At 49.9% G+C, this 19,944-nt stretch overlaps 1 protein-coding gene across 2 annotated transcripts in view; it reads left to right on the forward strand.

Moving 5' to 3' along the window:
* ASS1 (argininosuccinate synthase 1) overlaps nucleotides 1-19,944 on the forward strand; it is an 87,897-nt gene that overhangs the window by 22,284 nt on the left and 45,669 nt on the right. For both annotated transcript variants that reach the window (XM_029062792.2, XM_029062794.2), the window contains 2 exons: nucleotides 8,923-8,979; nucleotides 12,906-12,980. In XM_029062792.2, coding sequence (XP_028918625.1) covers nucleotides 8,923-8,979; nucleotides 12,906-12,980 — 132 coding nt within the window. The remainder of the gene's footprint in view (nucleotides 1-8,922; nucleotides 8,980-12,905; nucleotides 12,981-19,944) is intronic.

Genomic DNA, 19,944 nt, shown 5'->3' on the forward strand with positions numbered 1-19,944 from the left:
GCACGTAGTAAGCGCTTAACAAATACCAGCATTATTATTATTAAAGTTCTGCACACAGTAAGTGCTCAGAAAATAGGACTGGTTGATTATAAACTCGCTGTGGGCAGGGAATGTTAGTCTTATATGGTACTCTCTCAAGTGCTCAGTCCAGCGCTGTGCACACAGTGAGCGCGCAATACGGTTGACTTAGCCCAGCTGATTTCAACTCTCCAAGGTGGTTAGGAGGAAGGGCGAGTGCTTTTCGAAAGCCACTAGAGGGCCCTGGAGCCTTACATTGTAAGTCTTCTCTTCGCTGGCCCACCTGCGGCTTGGTTGGATGGAGCGGGGGCCCTGCCAGTCTCTCGAGGACGTCCCTGAGATGGTTTGATTCTCGCATTCCTCACTAGAGGCAGGCAGAGACCATTAGGTCGCCCCTTAATGCTGTCACCGGACAGGTTCCGGGGAAGGCGCAGAACTCGGGAGAGATCCCACCATATGGTGGGACCGACACCGGTTCGGTCGTTTTGCTCCTTGGCTGTAGCTTTGATTGGGTTTCACGCCCCTTCCAGAGTCAAAGGGTCTTTATGATTTTCCACAGCCAGTAAGACCCTGGGGGAGATTCTCTTTCCCCAGTCCCGGGCTGCCCTTTTTCCCCCCTTTCCTTTTCGCCTTGCCTGTCGAAGCTCTGGGCACCAAAGGGCCCTCATGGTCTCTTCTCTCTGGGCCCCAGAAGGGCACTGTTGGTCTTTTTTTCTCTGGGTGCTCTCGGTATTTCTGGATTCTTATCGGGGCCAGGAAAAACAGTCAATAATTGTCGTTCACCAAGTGAATTTCTGTTCTATCCATAGAAGATTCATTTCCGGGAGTTTGGACCCAGAGAGAGGAATGAATGGACCCAAAATTCCATTCCCCTCACGACGGGGCAGAAGAAACGTTTTTCTTCTTTGTTACAAAATTTTGAGGAAGAGGAGGAGTTTCAGGTCGAGAGACCGGGGATATTTCAGATCAGGAAGGAGGCACTGGTAGTGCCTAGAAAGCAGGATAGAGATTGTTTGCCTTATTGCTCAGAGACAGAATAGGACATATTTGGGCTGGAGAGTCGTATTTGTCACTTCATCTGACTTTTCCGTTGCATCTTGGTCTTTGGGGTTGGTGTAAAATGGGCCGGTCGGAATAGTAATCCCTGGGCCCAAATTGATAGACTATAGGCAGTCCTGGCGGTGAACTCACTGTTCACGGGGAACTGAGATTTCTACGGATGAGGCAGTGCATCACTGTAACCCCAGTTACAAGAAGCCGCTCCTCACAACCTAAAACATCTTGTCCCAGAGATAACAATAATAATAATAATTATGGTATTCATTAAGTGCTTACTATGTGCCAGGCACTACTAAGCGCTGAGATGGATACGAGCAAATCGGGTCTGTCCCACACGGGGTTCACAGTCTCAATCCCCATTTTACAGATGAGGGAACTGAGGCACAGAGACGTGAAGTGACTTGCCTAAGGTCCTGCAGCAGACAAGTGGCAGAGTTGGGATTAGAACCCATGACCGCCCGACTCCCAGGCCCGTGCTCTATCCACTTTGCCACGGTGCTTCTCAGAGATGGTGAGGGGAGGAAGCCTCTCCAGCTGTTTGTTCCCGTAGGCTCTGACTTGTTGGGAGAGCTGGCCCAGGCAGAACCCAGCTTCTCTCCCCAGCCTCCCCAAGGCGGGAGCTGCTCAGCGATTCTGAGAAGATCTAGCCACACAGAAGTCACGACCCCCGGGTCATCGAGTTTGACCCTGAGCTTCAAAGAGGGAAGGGAGCAGGGAGGAAGGTGGATGGAACTGCCCTGGGGAAAAAAGCCGGGGCTGGAAATCAGCAGATTTCTCTGGGAAACCTTCCTGCAGGACTAGTGGGCTCACCGGGGCTGCAGAAGCCGGCCCAGCCGAAGGAGTAAATCAGTCTGGGCTAGGAAGTGAGATTCCCTCACCCCTGCACACAGGATTCCCATCCACCCCCAATTTAGGGCCAGGGAGCCAGTGGGGGAAACTGAGTAGTAGAAATAATATTTACTAAGTGGTTACTGTGTGTGGAGTATTGTACTGAGCATATTCAGGAGAGAATACCCAGCTGGGAATTAGTCATGGGTCCTGTCCCTGTCGGAGGCCCCAGGAGGTGAGGGGATTTGTCCCACTGGATGAAGATCTGGGAGCAGGAGCAGGAAATGAACCCAGGGCTCTGACTGCCAGTAAGGCTTCGAGAGCCAGCTTTCCCACACTGTTTGGATTGAACAAAGCGATCACAGTCAGCAGCCCAGAGCTGGGAAAACCAGCTTCCTCCCATCTCAACCTCCTCGTCCCCCAGCAGGGAGGAAGAGAAGACTGTGTCCAAAAGAGGACGCTGCAGAACGGACCTCGAGACCGTGAGCTTCCTAATTTTAGACACTAAGCTCATTGTGGGCAGAGAACGTGCCTGCTAACTCTGTTGTACTCTTTCAAGTTCTTAGTACAGTGCCCTGCACACAGGAAGCGCTCAATAAAAATGGTCATTTGACTAACGCCGCCCTTTCTGAGGGAGAGAGGGCTATTTCGGAGAGAAGCACCTGGTGCTGTCGGAGCTCTGGACCAACAGCGTTATTCAATCGCTCAATCCATCAGTGGTATTTATTGAGCACTTACTGGGTGCAGAGCACTGGACTAAGTGGTTGGAAGAGTACAGTACAACAAAATTAGCAGGCACGTTCCCTGCCCACAGTAAGCTTACAGTTTAGAGGACCAGAGATGTCACTTCTCAGGCTCAGGCTAGTGGTCTTGTTGGAAATACTCAAAACTCCCCGTCTTCCCCCCATCCCAGGGGCGGGAGGGAAGGCTACTATAGCATATCAGCACACAGGCCAGATCTACACACGCTTACAATAATAATAATAATAATAATAAATGATGGTATTTAAGTGCTTACTATATGTCAAGCGCTTTTCTAAGGGTTGGGGCCAAACACAGCCCCTGTCTCACCTGGAGCTCACAGTCTAAGTAGGAGGGAGACAGGTATTGGATCCCCATTTTACAGGGGAAGAAACTGAGGCACAGAAAAGTTAAGTGACTTGCCAGAGGTCACACAGCAAACAAGGGACAGAACCAGGTTTATTATCTGGATAATTCAGAGCCCCAAATACCTTGCATTCAGAGCTAGCTATACATTTCTGGTAGGTTGTTTAGTGTTTCTTCTTTGCCTGAGTTAGCCAAAGAATTCTGTCCTAAAAGTAATTTTAAGCTGGAGGTGGGGATTTTAGATAACTTGCATGAGTGCCCCGTGTGGGACAGGGACAGTGTCTGACCAGGCTATCTTGTATCTCTCCCAGTGCTTAGTATGGTGTTTGGTATATAGTAGATGCTTAACAAATACTATTATTAGTAATAGTAGAAGCAGCATAATCTGGAGGGTAGAGCATGGACCTGGGAGTCAAAAGGACCTGAGTTCTAATTCCGACCCTGCCACTTGCCTGCTGTGTGACCTTCAGCAAGTCACCTCACTCATTTGTGCCTCAGTTACCTCATCTGTAAAATGGTACTTAAGACTGTGAGCCCCATGTGGGACAGGGTTTTGGGTCCAACCCAAGTATCTTGTATTTATCTCCGTGCTTAGTACAGTGCCTGGCACATAGTAAGCTTAACAAATACCACCATTATTATTATTATTATTATCATTATTGTTGTTATTATTGTTATTATTAGAACTGTGCAGAAGAGATGTTTCATTCTCGGGGAGGAATGAGCTGTTCCCAAGGGAATTCAGCTGCTCTTCCCAGGCCCTGAGTTTAGCTTGGCGGCTCCCAGGATCTGTGGGTGTCAGATCAGACTTAGAAGCCCAGATCAAGGGACGCAGAACCTTCCCAGTCAAAACCCCGCCCCATTTACTGGGTTCTGGGAGGGTTGGGGGGGGCGGCCAGCACTGAGCCCCTAGTTAGGGAATAGACAAGTTCTCTCTGCCTGCAAGGAGCTAAAGGTCTAAGGGGGTCGTCAGGCAGATGGACCGTCAGCAGAAATGGGCGCTTTAGATGTAGGGATGAAGGGTGGCATGGATTGTGCTGAGGGTTTGAAGATGGATGCACTTAAGCCAGGGTGACCTCCTGGAGGTGGCGGGCATCGAGCCGTGATTTCAAAGAGAAGAGGCAGGGGGCATGGGAATCAAGGAGGCTTTTCCTTGCAAAAGGATTAAGACTGTGAGCCCTATAGGAGACATGGACTGTGTCCAACTTTATTAGAGCGAATCTTCCCCAGCGCTTAGTACAGTGCCTGTTACGTAGTAAATGCTAAAGAAATACCATTTAAAAATAGCTGGTGGGGGGAAGCTTCTGGTGAGATGCCGAGGCTGGAGCGGGAGATCTGAGTGCGAAGGTGTGCAGGCAGGCATAGGATGGAAGATAGGGGCATGTCCTGCCCTCCCTACCTCCCCCACCCCAAATTGAATCTTCCCTGATTCCATTTGGAGCTGCCGTCCCTCCCCCCACAGTCACATTTGCAGCCCTTTGATGGTCTGATACGCACACAGTCACACACACAGAGCCCAGAAGCATTCCCCACAGCCAGATAGAGGCCCAGAGAGCTGAGAAAGCGCCCTCCCTGTGGAATCTTCATAAAGATCCCCCCAAGCAGCTCTTAAGCGGTGAGAGAGGTTGGGAGAGCAGGGACTTGGGAGGAAATATGAGATGGGGGCATGTCATCTCCTGGCTCAGACTGCCTGCGTGGTTGGTGGGGGGCTGGGGGCAGGGGGAGGGGGGAGAGGGCAGTGGCACGGGTCCATCTGCGGGGCTGCTGGCTCAGGAGCAGATGGGGCTTCAGGAGCCGCCAGGGAAAATGGGGATTTCACACACCACACACACTCTCACACACACCCCCAAACCTCCCCCCCCCCCCCCCAATAGAGTCCCAAGAGTAGACACATGCATAGGAGCGCATGGGGACACCCACAGATCGAGAATCACATTTGCACGTACTCTAGTCGTGTGTGAATAAGCCCATTCGAATGCATGTGAATATACATGTGCACAGACATGTACACCGATACAGTTACCCACAGCTACTTAGGGAAAGTATAAGCTCACATATACCCGTGCACGTATTAGAAAATAGATCCCTAATCATACAAGCATTCCCGTGGTCACACACACATGTGCACCTGGATTTTTTTTTATGGTACTTTTTAAGCACTTACTCTGTGCTAAGCACCGAACTGAGCATTGAGCACTGGGGTGGCTACCAGATAATCAGATTGGACACAGTCCCTGACCCACAGGAGGCTCTAAGTAGGAAGGAGAAGGAATTAATCCCCATTCTACAAAGGAGATAACTGAGGTACAGAGAAGTTAAGTGACTTGCCCAAGGTCACAAAGCAGATAAGTGGCAGAGCCGGGATTCGAACCCAGGTTCCTCTGACTCCTAGGCCAGTGTGCTTTCCATTAGGCCACACTGCTACCCATTTATCCTTATGTGTGCATTCACAGGCCTCCACAGTGCTGACTTAGTTCACCAAAAAGCTCTTACCCTGCCCAGTTCTCTGCTTTTTCCTTGGTGTGACCTGTGGCTTAGCCATTCTTCTGTTTTAGGTTGTGTGCTGTTAAGGGCTTACGATGTGTCAAGTACTGGTCTAAGCACTGGAGTGGATACAAATTAATCAGGTCCAATACAGTCCCTGTCCCACATGGAGTTCACAGTCAAATAGGAGGGAGAGCAAGTATTGAATCCCCATTTTGTAGTTGAAGAAACAGAGACACAGAGAATTTAATTGACTTGCCCCAGGTCATACAGTAGACAGGTGAGAGAGCCGAGATTAGAAACCAGGCCCTCTGGCTCCCAGGCCAGTGATTTATCCACTAGGTCATGCTGTAGTCCTGAGGATTTCTGAGAGAGTGAAACCCCTCACTTCGGATCAACTAGTTGTATTTATTGAGTGCTTACTGCACGCAGAGCACTGTACTAAGCGTAACAGAGTTGGTAGACACATTCTGCCCATGGGAAGCTTACAGTCAAGGGACAAGCTTCCATCTCCTTCCCACTCCAAAACCTTGATGGAGAAGGGCTCTGTGGGGACTTTGGGGGTTCTTATCAAGCTCCTAGATCAGTTAGGTGGTGACTATTTCATGAACCACTGCGAGCCATCAGCTCTTAGTCGTAGAATCTGAGCCACGCCCCTGGTAACACTAAATTTAGCATTAACACTTAGAAGAAATTTACTCCTTCTTTAGCACTGAAGTATTTATGTCTGCTTTATTGATTTTTGACCTCTCTAGTTGTAAATATTTAAGTTTGCCCCCCCCTCAGTCTGGCTAGCACCTTGTGGAAAGGGGATGTGCCACTTTGTTATTCTGAACTTCCCGTGTGCCAAGTGGACATTCATTAAACTCTACTGGCTCCTGGAAGATTAGTTTTAAAACAAAAACCACTTCACGACGATATTTTTTCCATCCTGTCTTCCTTCTGGGAGAAAGCCAGGATTCTTTAATGTGAACCCAGCTCAGATTTGCTCCTCGCTGGGAAGTTGGGGGCAAACACTAGCCATGTTAGGACATGGGGATCTTTCCAGCCCAGGCAGGTTCTGGTGAGGCCCGGGGTGGCCTTGGAATGGAGGGATGGCACTGGACCGGCCCATGTCACCAAGGGCTCCTAACTCGCTTCGTAACTCAAAGCGATAAAGGAGCCGAAGCCCAGATTATGGAATCGCCTGACAGAACACCTGTGAAAATAACATGTTATTCACCTTGTAGCCATGTCGGCCCCGGGTGGTTTTCACAGTGGGCACATCGCCCCTCTGTTATTTCCAGAGTGGATATGTCACCCTAAGTGGACGTATTTGACAGGGAAAGAGCAGTTAGGGGAACAGGGCCATTTTCTCCTTGGTAGTTGGATGAAGGGAGATTTCATTTCCCCCACACACACCGAAGCACCGCGGAACAGCTTCCGAAGAAGGACACTGGAGGGTTGGAAAGCTTTTGGAGTCTAGCTCCCGACTCCTGAGCTGCCCTGCTCCCCATCTTGCTTTTGGTGAGGAAAGCATAACCAGCCAGGGACACCCAGTTAGCGCTTTTCAGTGGGCAGAGGGTGCTCGGGTCCCCCGATCCACTGCCCAGAGAATCGAGCTCTCTGCCCGGAGCACAGTGAAGGGGGAAAAGAAGCGTTTCTCTCCTCTGTCCCCCAATCACAGAGGAAAAGAGGGTGGAGGCCAGGGGATATTCTGCTTCTATCAATTAATCGTATTTATTGAGCGCTTACTGTGTGCAGAACACTAAGCATGTGGGAGAGTACAAACGAGTTGGTGGACACATTACCTGCCCACAGTGAACTCACAGTCTAGAGGGGGAGACGGACATCAGTATAAATAAATTATGTGTACATAAGTGTTTTGGGGCTGAGGGGGGGTGACTAAAGGGAGCAAGTCGGGGGATGCAGAAGGGAGTGGGAAAAGAGACTTAGGGAAAGCCTCTTGGAGGAGATGTGCCTTTACTAAGGCTTTGAAGAGAGTAACTGTCTTTCAGATAAGAAGAGTTACACTATTCCGGGCTTAAGGCCAAATGTTGCTGAGAGGATGGTGGTGAGGAGATGAGACAGAGGTACAGTGAGTAAGTTGGCATTAGAAGAGCTCAATGAGTGGGCCGGGTTGTAGTAGGAGAGCAGCGAAGTGAGGTAGGAGGGGGCAAGGTGATTGAATGTTTTAAAGCCGAAGGTAAGGAGTTTCTGTTTGATGCAGAGATGGGTGGGCAACCACTGGAAGTTTTTGAGGATTGGGGTGACGTGTCCTGACTGTGTTTGTTGAAAAATGATCTGGACAGCAGAGTGCAATGTGGACTGGAGTAGGGAGAGACAGGAGGCAGGGAGGTCAGCAAGGAGGCTGATATGGTACTCAAAGCGGGAGAGAATAAGTGCTTGAGTTAACACGGTAGCAATTTGAATGGAGAGGAAAGGGAGGATTTTCGTGATGTAAAGAATGAATTGATAGGATATAGGGGTAGACTGAATAAGTGGGTTGAATGAGAGAGGAGTGCAGGATGACACCAAGTTTATGGGCTTGAGAGACAGGAAGGATAGAGGTGCCGTCTGCAGTGATGGAAAAATCAGGGTCATCCTGGCCCGCTGGGAAGCTACGGGGACGAGTAAACTGGCGAGTGGTACGAGGGCGACCGGTAAGGATCATGTAGATGGATGGGCGGGCAGTCACTTGTCGCTTCTTTCTTGCTCCATCCAACCGGCCCCCAGGAGTCTGCCCCTGTGTGCCCCACCCAGGCGGGCTGTGTCCAGAGGGCAGTCCAGGAGGGATCTAGAGGTGATAGCCCCTTTTCCTGGTCCCAAGCTGTGTCCCTGCCCCTGACTTGTGCCGGTAGGGCTGAGGCGTGGCTAGAAGCCAGTATTTGTCTTCTCGGATAATTCTAAAACAGATGGGTGAGGGATTATGGAGAGAGGAGGTTAATTAGAGACAGATACATTGTTGTCTGGCCTGTCTGCTCCGCCCCCTCCCCCTCCTCTCACACTCTGTGGACCTGGGGACATAGTAGGCCTCTTGTCCATCAGAACCTCCGGTAATGACAAGGTGGACGGGGCAGGTGTGAGGTTTCTTTTGTAAAAAATAATAGGGAGAACACAAGCTGCCCTCAAGGTGGTTCCCTGCCTCACTGCCTGCTGGGGTTCTGTTTTCCTCCTTTTGGACCACCCCTAGATTCAGAGATAATCGGGGCTCTGTTGCTCCCCAGCCAGAGGGGACTCCAGGAAGGCTTCTAGAGAGCAGGCCAAACCCCAGTGCGGTGGGCCGCAGAGCCCTCCTGAGGGGGTGATGAACCAAAGTAGCCAACGTGCCCGTGAACTCGCCCACGGTTCAGCGGGCTGAACAGGGCCCCTCAATGAGAAGACGTAGGCAGTCCACAGCAGCTCCTCGCACCTAGTTCCCCTCACCGTCTTTCTGCTCTCTTCCAGGGGAATGACCAGATCCGGTTTGAGCTCACCTGCTACGCCCTGGCGCCTCAGATTAAGGTGAGACCACTGGACCCCCCCCCCCCACAGCCCCACTAGTCAGCTGCCTAAAAGTGCCCCGAGTCAGAGGAGCAGCGTGGCCTAGTGGAAAGAGGCCAGGCCTGGGAGTCAGAGTTCCTGGGTTCTGATCCAGCTCAGCCACTTGCCTGCTGCGTGACCCTGAGTAAGTGACTTAACTTTTCTGTGCCTCAGTTTCCTCATCTGTATAATGGGGATTAAGTGCCTGTTTTTCCTCCTACTTAGAGTGTGAACCCCAGGTGGGACTACGTCCAGTCTGATGATCTTTTACCTACACCAGTGCTCAGCTCAGTGCTTGGTACATAATAAGCCCTTAATAAATGCCACAGTTGTTATTATTGCTGAGTAGCAAGGGGGCCACCCCTAGGTAATACCGCCTAGCCCAGCTCACTCCAAAGTCCTTCTCCAGGTAGCAAATGCCTCATTGCTAGGGGTTGCAGAGCTGTGGGGCTGGTCTGTGGTTGGGGACGTCTGCCAGGTAGGGAGTTTGGCTGTTCTCTGGATGACCCAAAGGTCACCACTCGGGCCTTTAGCTCCTTATTCTCGTGCCCTCTGCAGCGGAGAGGCCACTGTGCCTCCTTTCTCCCATTCTCTTTCCTCAGGAGTCTTCCCAGCAGTGTCAACATCCACCCTCCACAACTAAGTCACACGGCTTGGGTTCTAGCTCACCAATGTTGTCTCAGTGACCCGGGAGGCCCGGCAAGAGTCTCAGGAGCCTCTTGATCCCGGACCGGGGGCTCCCATGACCTGGTGCCGTTGCTTCCCCTACTCTGGCCGAGATTTGGGCCACGAGGAGGACTGACCACCCACTGGCCTGACCACCCGCTCCGTCAGGTGCATTTGAAACAAAAGGATACCCTTGCTCAAAGCTACTGTTTCCATTTCCCTCGTCCTTCCCCTTCTACCTAAAATTGCAGGCCCCTGGATCCACCCCCAGGAGGAATTGTATCCCAGCCTGGTCCCTGTTCATCTCCCCAGCCTTGGGCGGACCATCGAGGAAAGACAAGACCGACCTCTTGGGTCCCTCTAGTTGTCTTTCTTCCTCCCCCAGCCCATTCTGTACAACCCCCTGTTTGTGGAGCTCTGGATCCCAGCAGATGGGCACCCTGTGCTCAGAGGGCAGTGCTTAGATTCATACGGCAGACAGAAGTGTCCTTAGAGGCAGAGCGCCCTTTCTCCCCTCCCCCGGGGCGGAGGAGGGGCCGGGGAGAATCTAATTGGTACTGGAAATTTATTATTATTATTTTTTTTAATGCTGACATGAATGACTTTTTTTTTTAACAAGCCAGCAGCTGTTAGGGGTGTGCTGGGCTTTTGAGGAGGGGCGGAGGGAGGCGGTAATGATCTTTAATGACCTATTTTTACCCCAAACACCGCGCTGCTGAGAAACAAACAGTAACAAGGCAGCCTTGTGGAGTGGCTGGTGGGATAATGGCCTCTTTTCCCACAAGCGTGTTCTCCCTCTTGTTAGACTCCGTGGCAGCTTGGGGGGGTCTCAGGTTACTCAGCTTTTGTTTGGGGAGATTTAACCTCAGGGGATGTGGGGGGGCCTGGATGCTGGGCTTAGGGATCTGGGAGAGGGTCTTGGCAAGACCCTCTATTCACCCAGCGCTCTGGGTTAGAAATCGGTGCTGGTCAGAGCTCCGGTGGCTTCCCGTCTCTGCCGGGACTCGTAGCTGCTGCTGAACCGGCTGTAGGCAGGGGGCTTGGCTAGAGGAGAGTCTGTTTCCCGGGCTAAGGACCCTCTCGGGCCCCCAGATCAATTGTGGCATGAGATCTCTCCTCTCCAGCAGGGCTGATAGGCTGGACTCAGCTTTTGGTAGCCTACAGGGACCTGGCCCATGGGAAAGGGCTGGTTTGGAGTCAATCTGTGGAGATCCCCAGCTGGTCCCCAATTTTCCCATCTCTTGGCAGGGGAGGAGGAGGGAAAGAGAAAGCTCATTTCTTTGCTCCTTTTACTTTCTCTTTTTTACCTCAGACTCAGTGGCTGGGCCTGTCTCTGGGTCCAGCCGGACCCTCAGCTGGTATCACCTGGTGGTGGAATGAGTGATGACCTTTTTTTAAAAAAAATGGTATTTGTTAAGCGCTTACTATATGCCAGGCGCTGTAAGGGGCCTCACCCCAGACACTCAGCTTCCAGCAACCCGGGCCACCTCCTGTCTCCAGTTGCTTCTGTCACCCTAGAAGCTGGCCAAGGTTAAAACCCAAGTTGACTGAAAAGAGGAGAAGCAGGGGCTGAACCGGCCCAGAGGATCCCAGCCCCCCATGATAACTCCAGAGTAGTCATGCCCAGGACCCTCTGGATCTCCCTGAAAGGAAGATCTATTTAGAAACAAGCTGAAGAAGGCTTTTTCTTCATTGACTATGTATTTCATTTTTTTGGTTTTTACCAGTTTTTATGGTATTTAAGTGTTTACTACGCGTCAAGCTCTGTACTAAGTGTTGGGATAGATACAAGTCTGTCAGGTTGGATACAGTCCACATGGGGCTCACGTCTAAGGAGGAGGGAGTAGGATTTAATCCCCATTTTACAGTTGAAACTGAGGCACAGGAAAGTGAATTATCTTGCCCAAGGTCACACAGCACACATATGTCAGGATTAGAGCCCAGGTGATGAAGATGATGGTATTTGTTAAGCGCTTACTATATGCCAAGCACTGCTCTAACCCCTGGGGTAGATACAAGGTAATCGGATAGTACCACGTGGGGCTCCCAGTCTTAATCCTCATCTTACAGAGAAGGTAACTGAGGCACAGAGAAGTTAAGTAGCTTGCCCAAGGTCACCCAGCAGAGAAGTGGCGGAGCCGGATTAGAACCCACATAATAATAATAATAACGTTGGTATTCGTTAAGCACTTACTATGTGCAGAGCAGTGTTCTAAGCGCTGGGGGAGATACAGGGGAATCAGGTTGTCCCATGTGAGGCTTACAGTCTTCATCCCCATTTTACAGATGAGGTAACAGACACAGAGAAGTCAAGTGACTTGCCCACAGTCACACAGCTGCCAAGTGGCAGATCCAAGATTTGAACCCATGACCTCTGACTCCCAAGGCAGTGCTCTTCTTACTAACCCACGCTGCTTCTTGCCATCCCTCCGTAGCAGGCTCCACAGGGAGGAGAAACTCTGAGCCTAGAGAGTTTAAGGGGGCCCCTCTAGCTCTTGGCCCAGAGTCACCACCCAGTGGCTCTCAGCTCTTGTTTGGACCAAAGGGCCTCCCTTGAATCCTCCCCACACCCTTTCGGATCCAGCAAGCCACAAACCCTGGCCTCCCCACAAAGGGCCAGTTTCCACAAACTTGTTATGACAAATGTGTTCTTCCCCATCTCAACCCACCAGGCCCCTTGCCTTCCCCACAGTGACTCTAAAAGCCATTAGCGTGACCTCCTGTTGCCCATCTATCGTCCAGAAATTCTCCCCCTAGGACTCCGGTTCAGCGGGTTATCAGCCCGGCTCTCCAGCCTGGCTTCCCCGTAGCTGGGGGCAGGGGACACTGTTACACTATACTTTCGCAAATACCAGTAAATACCAGTAATAATAGTAATAATAATGGTATTTGCTAATCGCTTACAGTGTGCGGTGCACTAAAATTCACCCTGAAATTACTAAGTGCTGGGGTAGGTGCAAGTTAATCAGGTCAGACTCAGTCCCTCCCTATCTCGCATGGAACTCACAGTCTTAACCTCCATTTTATAGATGAGGTAACTGAGGCCCAGAGAAATGGCTTTCCCAAGGTCACACAGCAGACTTGTGGCGGAGCCAGGATTAGAACCTGGTTCCTTTTGACTCCCAGTCTCGTACTCTATCCGCTAAGCCGTGCTGCTTCTCAGTACAGTCCTCTGCGTCCAATAAGGGCTCAATTGAAATACCCCTGACTGCTGGATGATGGATCTCCTGCTCCTGCTCTAGGTTATCGCCCCTTGGAGGATGCCGGAGTTTTACAACCGATTCAAAGGACGCAGCGATTTGATGGAGTATGCCAAGGTACCGCACCCTCGCCGTTGACCTCGCCTTTGACCACTAGCTCTCGTTCCTCTCTCCCTGCTTCAGGCTCCCTCCCATCCTTCGCCACAGCTTATCCTCCCAACCGAGACAGACAGGACAGGGAACCACTCCCCACCGGTCCGTCTCGCTCCCGATGATCCATCTCCATCGGGTCCCCCCAGCTGGGAAAGCCGTGGAGCGGTGCTGGGCGCGTCCTGACCCACCCGACTCCAACTCCCACTCGTTGGAGAATCGCCTGTGACCCTCTCCCCCCGCCCCCCCCCCCCCCCCCCCCCCGGAGCTCTTTCTCCCGCTGGGCCAGCCCCTCAAATGTGCTTTTAATCAACCCCGCTATTTGTCTTGATTCTGCCTTTCAATGGGCCTCGAAGCCAAAGGGTGCACCGACTTCATTTAGTATAATCTTTCTCTCGTTACTGTGGAAATGACTGTACCCCGCTCTGCGTGCCATTTCCGCGGTGTCATTCGGGGTGCCAGTCGCTCTCTGAAAAGGGCCGTAATTACCTGGATGTTAATTGTCAGCCACTTTTCCGAGGAAACAGGTACCGGCTCAATGGCCTTATGGCAGACAAAAGCAAATACATTTTCCCTTTTGTCGTCCCTTTCCTTTTGAAGTACAAGTTGCAATAAAACATATTAGAAGTTTTGCATCAGGATCCTTAGCCGCACTCCAGGGTACCTTTCTTTTGAGCGACTTCATGGCAGTGCTTGACAACCAGGCTCAATCAATCAGAGGGGAAAAAAGCAACTCTGTGCATACACCAGAAAATTGCTTCAGTTTTTAAATAGCAGTCGTCAGGGCTGGCTGTGTAATATCCGTACAGCCAAGGTGCTGAGTCGGAGCGGGGAACGGGACGGGGGGTGGGAGAGGGGAAAGCGACGGAGGGAGAGAAGCACTGCGTGGCACTACAGCACGGCTCCGCCGCCGTCAGTCGCCTATTAAAACCCGGAGAGCCGTGAGCCGAGGATCGTCTCAGCCATCTGTTGTTTTATTATTAAGAGGGGAGTTTACAAGAGCAATCCCATATGTTGCCAAACAAATTGTCAGAGAGCAGAGTTATTAAGAGAGCTGGGTTTTTTCTGAAACGGAAAATGGAGCACGTGCCTTCTTTTAAAAAACGACAACAACAGAAAAAACCTATCTCGGGGACCTGGGGCGGATTGGAGGAAGGGTCCCAGGGCTGATGCATGTAGTCACCTCTGGCCTGGGCGTCCGTGCTCACTTTAGCTAAAAACTAAAAGGCGTTTTCTGATTCTTGTGGTGGAGACTCAGGGAAGGATGTGGTGTTCTTCCTCCCCTGGGTTGGGTGGTTAGTCTAGTGTGGCTCTCAAATATTGAGGTTTTTCTTTTATCTGAAAGGCGGGTGCAGCGAGTTTACCTCAGCGGTAGGGACCGGATGAAAATAGAATACTTGCCAGGAAATTGGAAAAATATATCAGAGGCCGTAAAAATTAAAAGTGAAATAAATGGAACGTTTCCTGGCAAATGGAGCTGTAGCTGGGTCGAGGGAGCAGGACTAGCCTTCAGTCCTCGACCAAACAAAATGCAGAGCACAAAACAAATATCTGCAATGAAGAGACAGTGGTGAGAAATTTAAAATTTGGAGAGTTTAAAAGCATCCAGAACCTTGAGTGTAAACCATGAGAGTAGTTTTGAGGAGTGACATTTTTAAAATAAACTCTTCACATTTGATTAGAAAACAATAACTGTTTGAGGACTTTGCATTTACTCTTTCCTTCCCCAGAGTCTGCTGGGCACAGTCTTCTCTCTCTCCCTCCGGCCTTGTTTTGCAGTGGAACAGATTGGTTATTTAGGGAATTTAAAGCATTTTGAGGGGAGATGAGGTAAGGTGGTCATTTTTCCCGTTTTATAGCGGACATGCCGGTTTTCAGTTGGTGTCAATCAATCGTATTGATTGAGTGTGTTGTCACCCATTAAAAAGAAAAAATATATGTGAGTGCGGGGAAGACCAGAGTAGCATCAGTGACCCCCTAGGATGGGAGCGAGGCCCCGGGGAAGAAATAACTTAGCTTTCTGCTCTGAGCCTCAAAGCTGTGAAAGACAAGAAGGGGCAGAATGCCCTCTCCCCTCGGGGTTAAGGAGGCCGAGGGTTGACACTAAGGCAGTAGGGACAGGGTAGGTGCCAAATTTTCCCTTCATTTAATTGAAACAGTCCAGAAGATTCATTCTTTTTACAGACTGTACTAGAGGCAGATCACACATTTTTGTGAGCTACAAAATCTTTTGCCTTTAATGACCAGGGTGGTATTTAAATAAACGGTTTAAAATAAAATTAAAAACATTTAAAATATAATTAAAACCAGTTTAAAAAAGCATCATTTGAAACGTTCCTCTGAACTGTCAGATGCAGGAATGCTAGCTTCCCTCTCTGCCTGGAAACATCAGGTGAAAGTAAGGGACCAGCTTGCAGGATACTGCCTCTGCCTGCAGACAGAGTTTTGAGACAGTAAACAAAGCCCAGAATTGATGTGAATTAGATCAGAGGTGAAAATTGCCGTCTGAATAGTCCCTAACACGCGGTAATGGCCCCAGGGAAGGTAAAAATGGCTTTCTGAAAACTGGGATTTTCAATTCCTCCCAGAACCAGCCCAGTTTTGTTTTTTTTAAATGGTATTTGTAAAGCACTTACTAAGTGCCAGGCACTGAACTCAGCGCTGGGGTAGATACAAGGTAATTCATTCAGTCAGTTGTATTTCTTGAGCACTTACTGGTTGCAGGGCACTGTTCTTGGGAGAGTACAATATTACAATAAACAGACACATTCCCTGCCCACAGCGAGCATACAGTCTAGAAAGGGGAAGACAGACATTAATATAAATAAATAAATTTCAGATATGAACATAAGTGCTGTGGGGCTGAGAGTCGGGGATGAACAAAGGGAGCAAGTCAGGGTGATGCAGGAGGGAGAGGGCAAAGAGGAATGGGGGGTTTAGTCAGGGAGGGTCTCTTGAAGGAATGTGCCTTTGGGATAAGGCTTTGAAAGGTCGGGGAGAGAAATTGTTTGTTGGATTTGAGGACGGAGGGCATTCCAGGCCAGAGGCAAGACACGGGCGAGGGGTCGGCGGTGAGGTAGATGAGGTCGAGGTACAGTGAGAAAGTTAGTAAAATCGGGTTGGACACAGTCCCTGTCCCACATAGGGCTCACAGTCCTGATTCCTATTTACACATGAGGTAACTGAGGCACAGAGAAGCTAAGTGACTTGCTCAGGCTCATCCAGCAGATACGTGATGGCAGATCAGAATCAGACCAGGATCAGAACCCAGGTCCTCTTGAGTCCCAGGCCTGTCCTCTCCACTGGGCCATGCTGCTTCTCAGATGATTCCTTCTCAGAGAATCCAATCCAAAAAGAAAGTGCAGAAGAAAAATTCTTCCTGTTTGAGAAGGTTTTCAAAGAGATGTTCAAAGAGAGACCGGAGAGCACAGGCCCGAAATGGTAGCTAGGTCAGGGAAAGAGAAACTTGTTAATGTGGGAGTCTTTCTGAGCAGAGGCCAAAGGGAATGTCCCCTGGGGCCTGCAATAATATTGTTAGTAAATAGCATGAGATTAGGAGAGGGGTGATATACTGTAACACTGTTTACTGTGTGCTTGCCAGGCTCGGTGCTTCAAAGAGATTTTTAGAGTGTTGCTGGTTAAAAAAAAAAAAATCCTCAAAAAAATTCCCATTTGTCAACATAAGGCTTTCAGAAGCCATTCCCGATATCTGTGTCATTTGGGGAAAAGATTGAGAGGGAGAGAGCACTCATGCGTGTGTTTGTGTAAAAAAGTTTTGAAATCGGTCCTTGGTGAGGTAATAATTGCGGTATTTGTTAGGGGTTTACTGTGTGCCAGGCCCGCTGCTAAACTCTGAGGTGGATACAAGCAAATTAGGTTGACACAGTCCCTTGTCCCACCTGGGGCTCACAGTCTCAATCCCCATTTTACAGATGAGGTAACAGAGGCACAAAGAAGTGAAGTGACATGTCCAAGGTCACACAGGAGAGAGGTGGCAGAGTCAGTATTTGAACCCATGTCCTTCTGATTGCCAAGCCCATGCTCACACTTTCTGGTGCATGCAGAATAAACCAAGAGCAGTATTAATTGACTAACAAGCTCTTGACAGGTAAGGGAGCTGTCCTCAGCCCTTGGACCACTGGGTGTGAGCAGGCCCCCCCTGGACTCCGGCCCTTCTCCTTGGAGAATAGGGAGAATGGGTAGGCCCAGGAGAGAAATTGGAAGAAAGGAAGGGGTGAGCCTACGCTTCCATAAGTACTGATGTGCCGGCGAGGAAGCCCCCAAGATTGCGGTCAGGTGAAGCCTTGCAATTTTCTCTTTTGGGTTTTAGGGACACACACCCTCTTTCATCAGTCAATCAGAGAATGGTATTTATTGAACCCCTACTGGGTGCAGAACATTATACTAAGCGCTTGGGAGAGTACAGTTCATTAGGGTAGAGAGGCAGGATTCCTGCCCACCAGGAGCAGGAATGTGTTTGAAACCCTGAATGTGCTTGAAGCACCCAATCCATTTAAAATGCATCTGGGGAGGGAAAATGGTGCAGGTAAAAATGGGCTTCTGAGGTGCTGCCCAGGAAAATGAATGCAAATCCAATACTTTATTGAAAAGAGGTTTGCCCTTATCAACCTAGTTGATTATAAGGACTGAGACACTTGGAAAGGAAACTTGGCTTATTCCCCATTAAGACAGATTGGGGAAACGATGAAATTGTCAGATCTGCTCAGGTGAGGATTACAGTATTTACATACAACCACACAACCATTAGCACACTGACATCATCACTGTGCATGATCTTAAGCATCTAGATCACATCGTCCTGGTGACCGATCTTAAGCAACTGTAGACTTGTTATATGTTGAGAGGAGAAATTTTCAGACACTTCAGCAGCAAAAAAAAGTCGCAAAAATCTTAGAATACACAACTATAGATGGTAGGAGATAATGCGCAACTGCTCTGCTATTGCAGCTGGTCTTAAAGGGAGCACCTTGCTAAAAGAGATGTCCATTTTGGACGGTCCCTCAGAACTCCTGTGTCATGAAAGTAGTGAAGAGGAATCTAAGAGCTCTTCTTTGTCCCCTGGGACTCAAGATGTTAGGTATGAGTGCAGGTGTAATGCACCCTTTTTCTGCAGGCCACTCTCCCTTGGCCTCTAGAAGGAAAGTCAGGGATGTAGAGGGAAAAACTGGGGGCGATAGATGGTCCATCTTTAATCTTTTAGCAAGATGGCTAACCAGAAAGTCAACCATCACCCATCTAGACTATAAACTCGTCAGTAAGAAACACGTCTACCAACTCTTCTATGTTGTACTCTCCCAAGTACATAGTACAGTGCTCTGCACACAGTAAGCACTTAGTAAATACGTTTGATTGAGTGGCCCAAGCCTCTGGGGCTACTGAGGGGAACACAGTACTGAGCTGATTTGGACCGTTGATCTGACCCAGAACAGAAATGGCGCCGTTTCAAGTCTTTCGAGAGGAGCCGGGGGTGAAATGTTGGGAACAGGTGGTGGTCTGGGTGGTCTCTCCACCCGTGGCCCCCATAGCTTGCCCCAGAAGAGTGGCTGTTTCCAAGACTGAATTGGATCCTGCCCCAGGGTGCCAGAAGATATTTGCAGGTCGATACCGTTCTCGAGGTGGAAGAGCATCGGGGCTTTAGGCGAGGTGAACATGAATCATTGATGGAGGAGTCAGAAAATGTGAATGAGCCTCTGGGTGAGAGAGCTGGCTACTGCCCAAGATGGAGTTCAAGGGCTTGATTCTCTTCTGTCACTCAGTGACCTATATGTAGGGTCGTGTCTTGTATTGGAAGAAGACATCACTGATGGTGAAGGTCACCTACACACACAGTGTGTGTGGCCTGAGTGCATTCTGAGCACCTGCGGCCACTGTCCGTTAGGGCCTACGGTCCAGGAACTCCATTCTTAGTCACAGGAGGTTCATCAGACTGTGGAACTTAGGCTTTGGATGCCTAGAACAAGAAGTACATCACCCGAGGCTTAATCAGCTCAAGAGGGGACCGAGGAGACTTTGTGGTTCAGCATCATTTTGCGTTGGATCTGCTTTTAAAATTGGAATCATTTTCTCTCGGAGGCTAAAGGAGCAGGAAAGTAGCTGAAAGAAATCCACTGGCTTGGGCCTCGATTTAGCGCAAGCCTAGAGCCGACACCCCTTCTCCCAAATCTTCTAACCCCTCTTTTCCTCACTCCGCCTCATTCCCTGGAGCCCAAGCTGGGTTTCCAGCAGCTCCCCAGCCACCCCTGAGACGTTCTGCACCTTACCAGGACCGGAGGACGGCCCCTGGATAATCCACTTACCGCTTTTTGTCTTTTCCAGGAGAAACATTGCCCCCATTATTTCTCCCATTAATTTGGTGCCCTGCATATGCACCTACTTTTCACAGGCAATTTCACCAATTGAAATGTAATCAGATAATTGAGGCAGCTAGCAACCTTGCTAGAGAGACGGGTTTTATGTCTGTGTGTGTGTGTACATGGAACACGGTTGTGCATGCAAGAGGACACAGGCCCACCCTAGCTGTGTGGTCTCCCCAGCAGCGAGGCTAGGCACGGAAGAAAAGTGGAGACAGTGGGTGGGATTGGAGTAGCAGGATATGTGAAATAATGTTGGTATTTGTTAGTATTTGTTAAGTGCTTACTATGTGTAGAGCACTGTTCTAAGCGCTGGGGGAGATACAGAGTCATCAGGTTGTGCCACGTGAGGCTCACAGTTAATCCCCATTTTCCAGATGAGGTCACTGAGGCACAGAGAAGTGAAGTGACTTGCCCACAGTCACACAGCTGCCAAGTGGCAGAGCTGGAATTCGAACCCATGACCTCTGACTCCCAAGCCCGGGCTCTTTCCACTGAGCCACACTGCTTCTCTAAAGAGCGATACGTAACTGTGTATCTATTTGCCTGTCTAAGACAGC

Source organism: Ornithorhynchus anatinus, chromosome 4 (genome assembly GCF_004115215.2).
Source record: "Ornithorhynchus anatinus isolate Pmale09 chromosome 4, mOrnAna1.pri.v4, whole genome shotgun sequence".
Classification (NCBI taxonomy): domain Eukaryota; kingdom Metazoa; phylum Chordata; class Mammalia; order Monotremata; family Ornithorhynchidae; genus Ornithorhynchus; species Ornithorhynchus anatinus.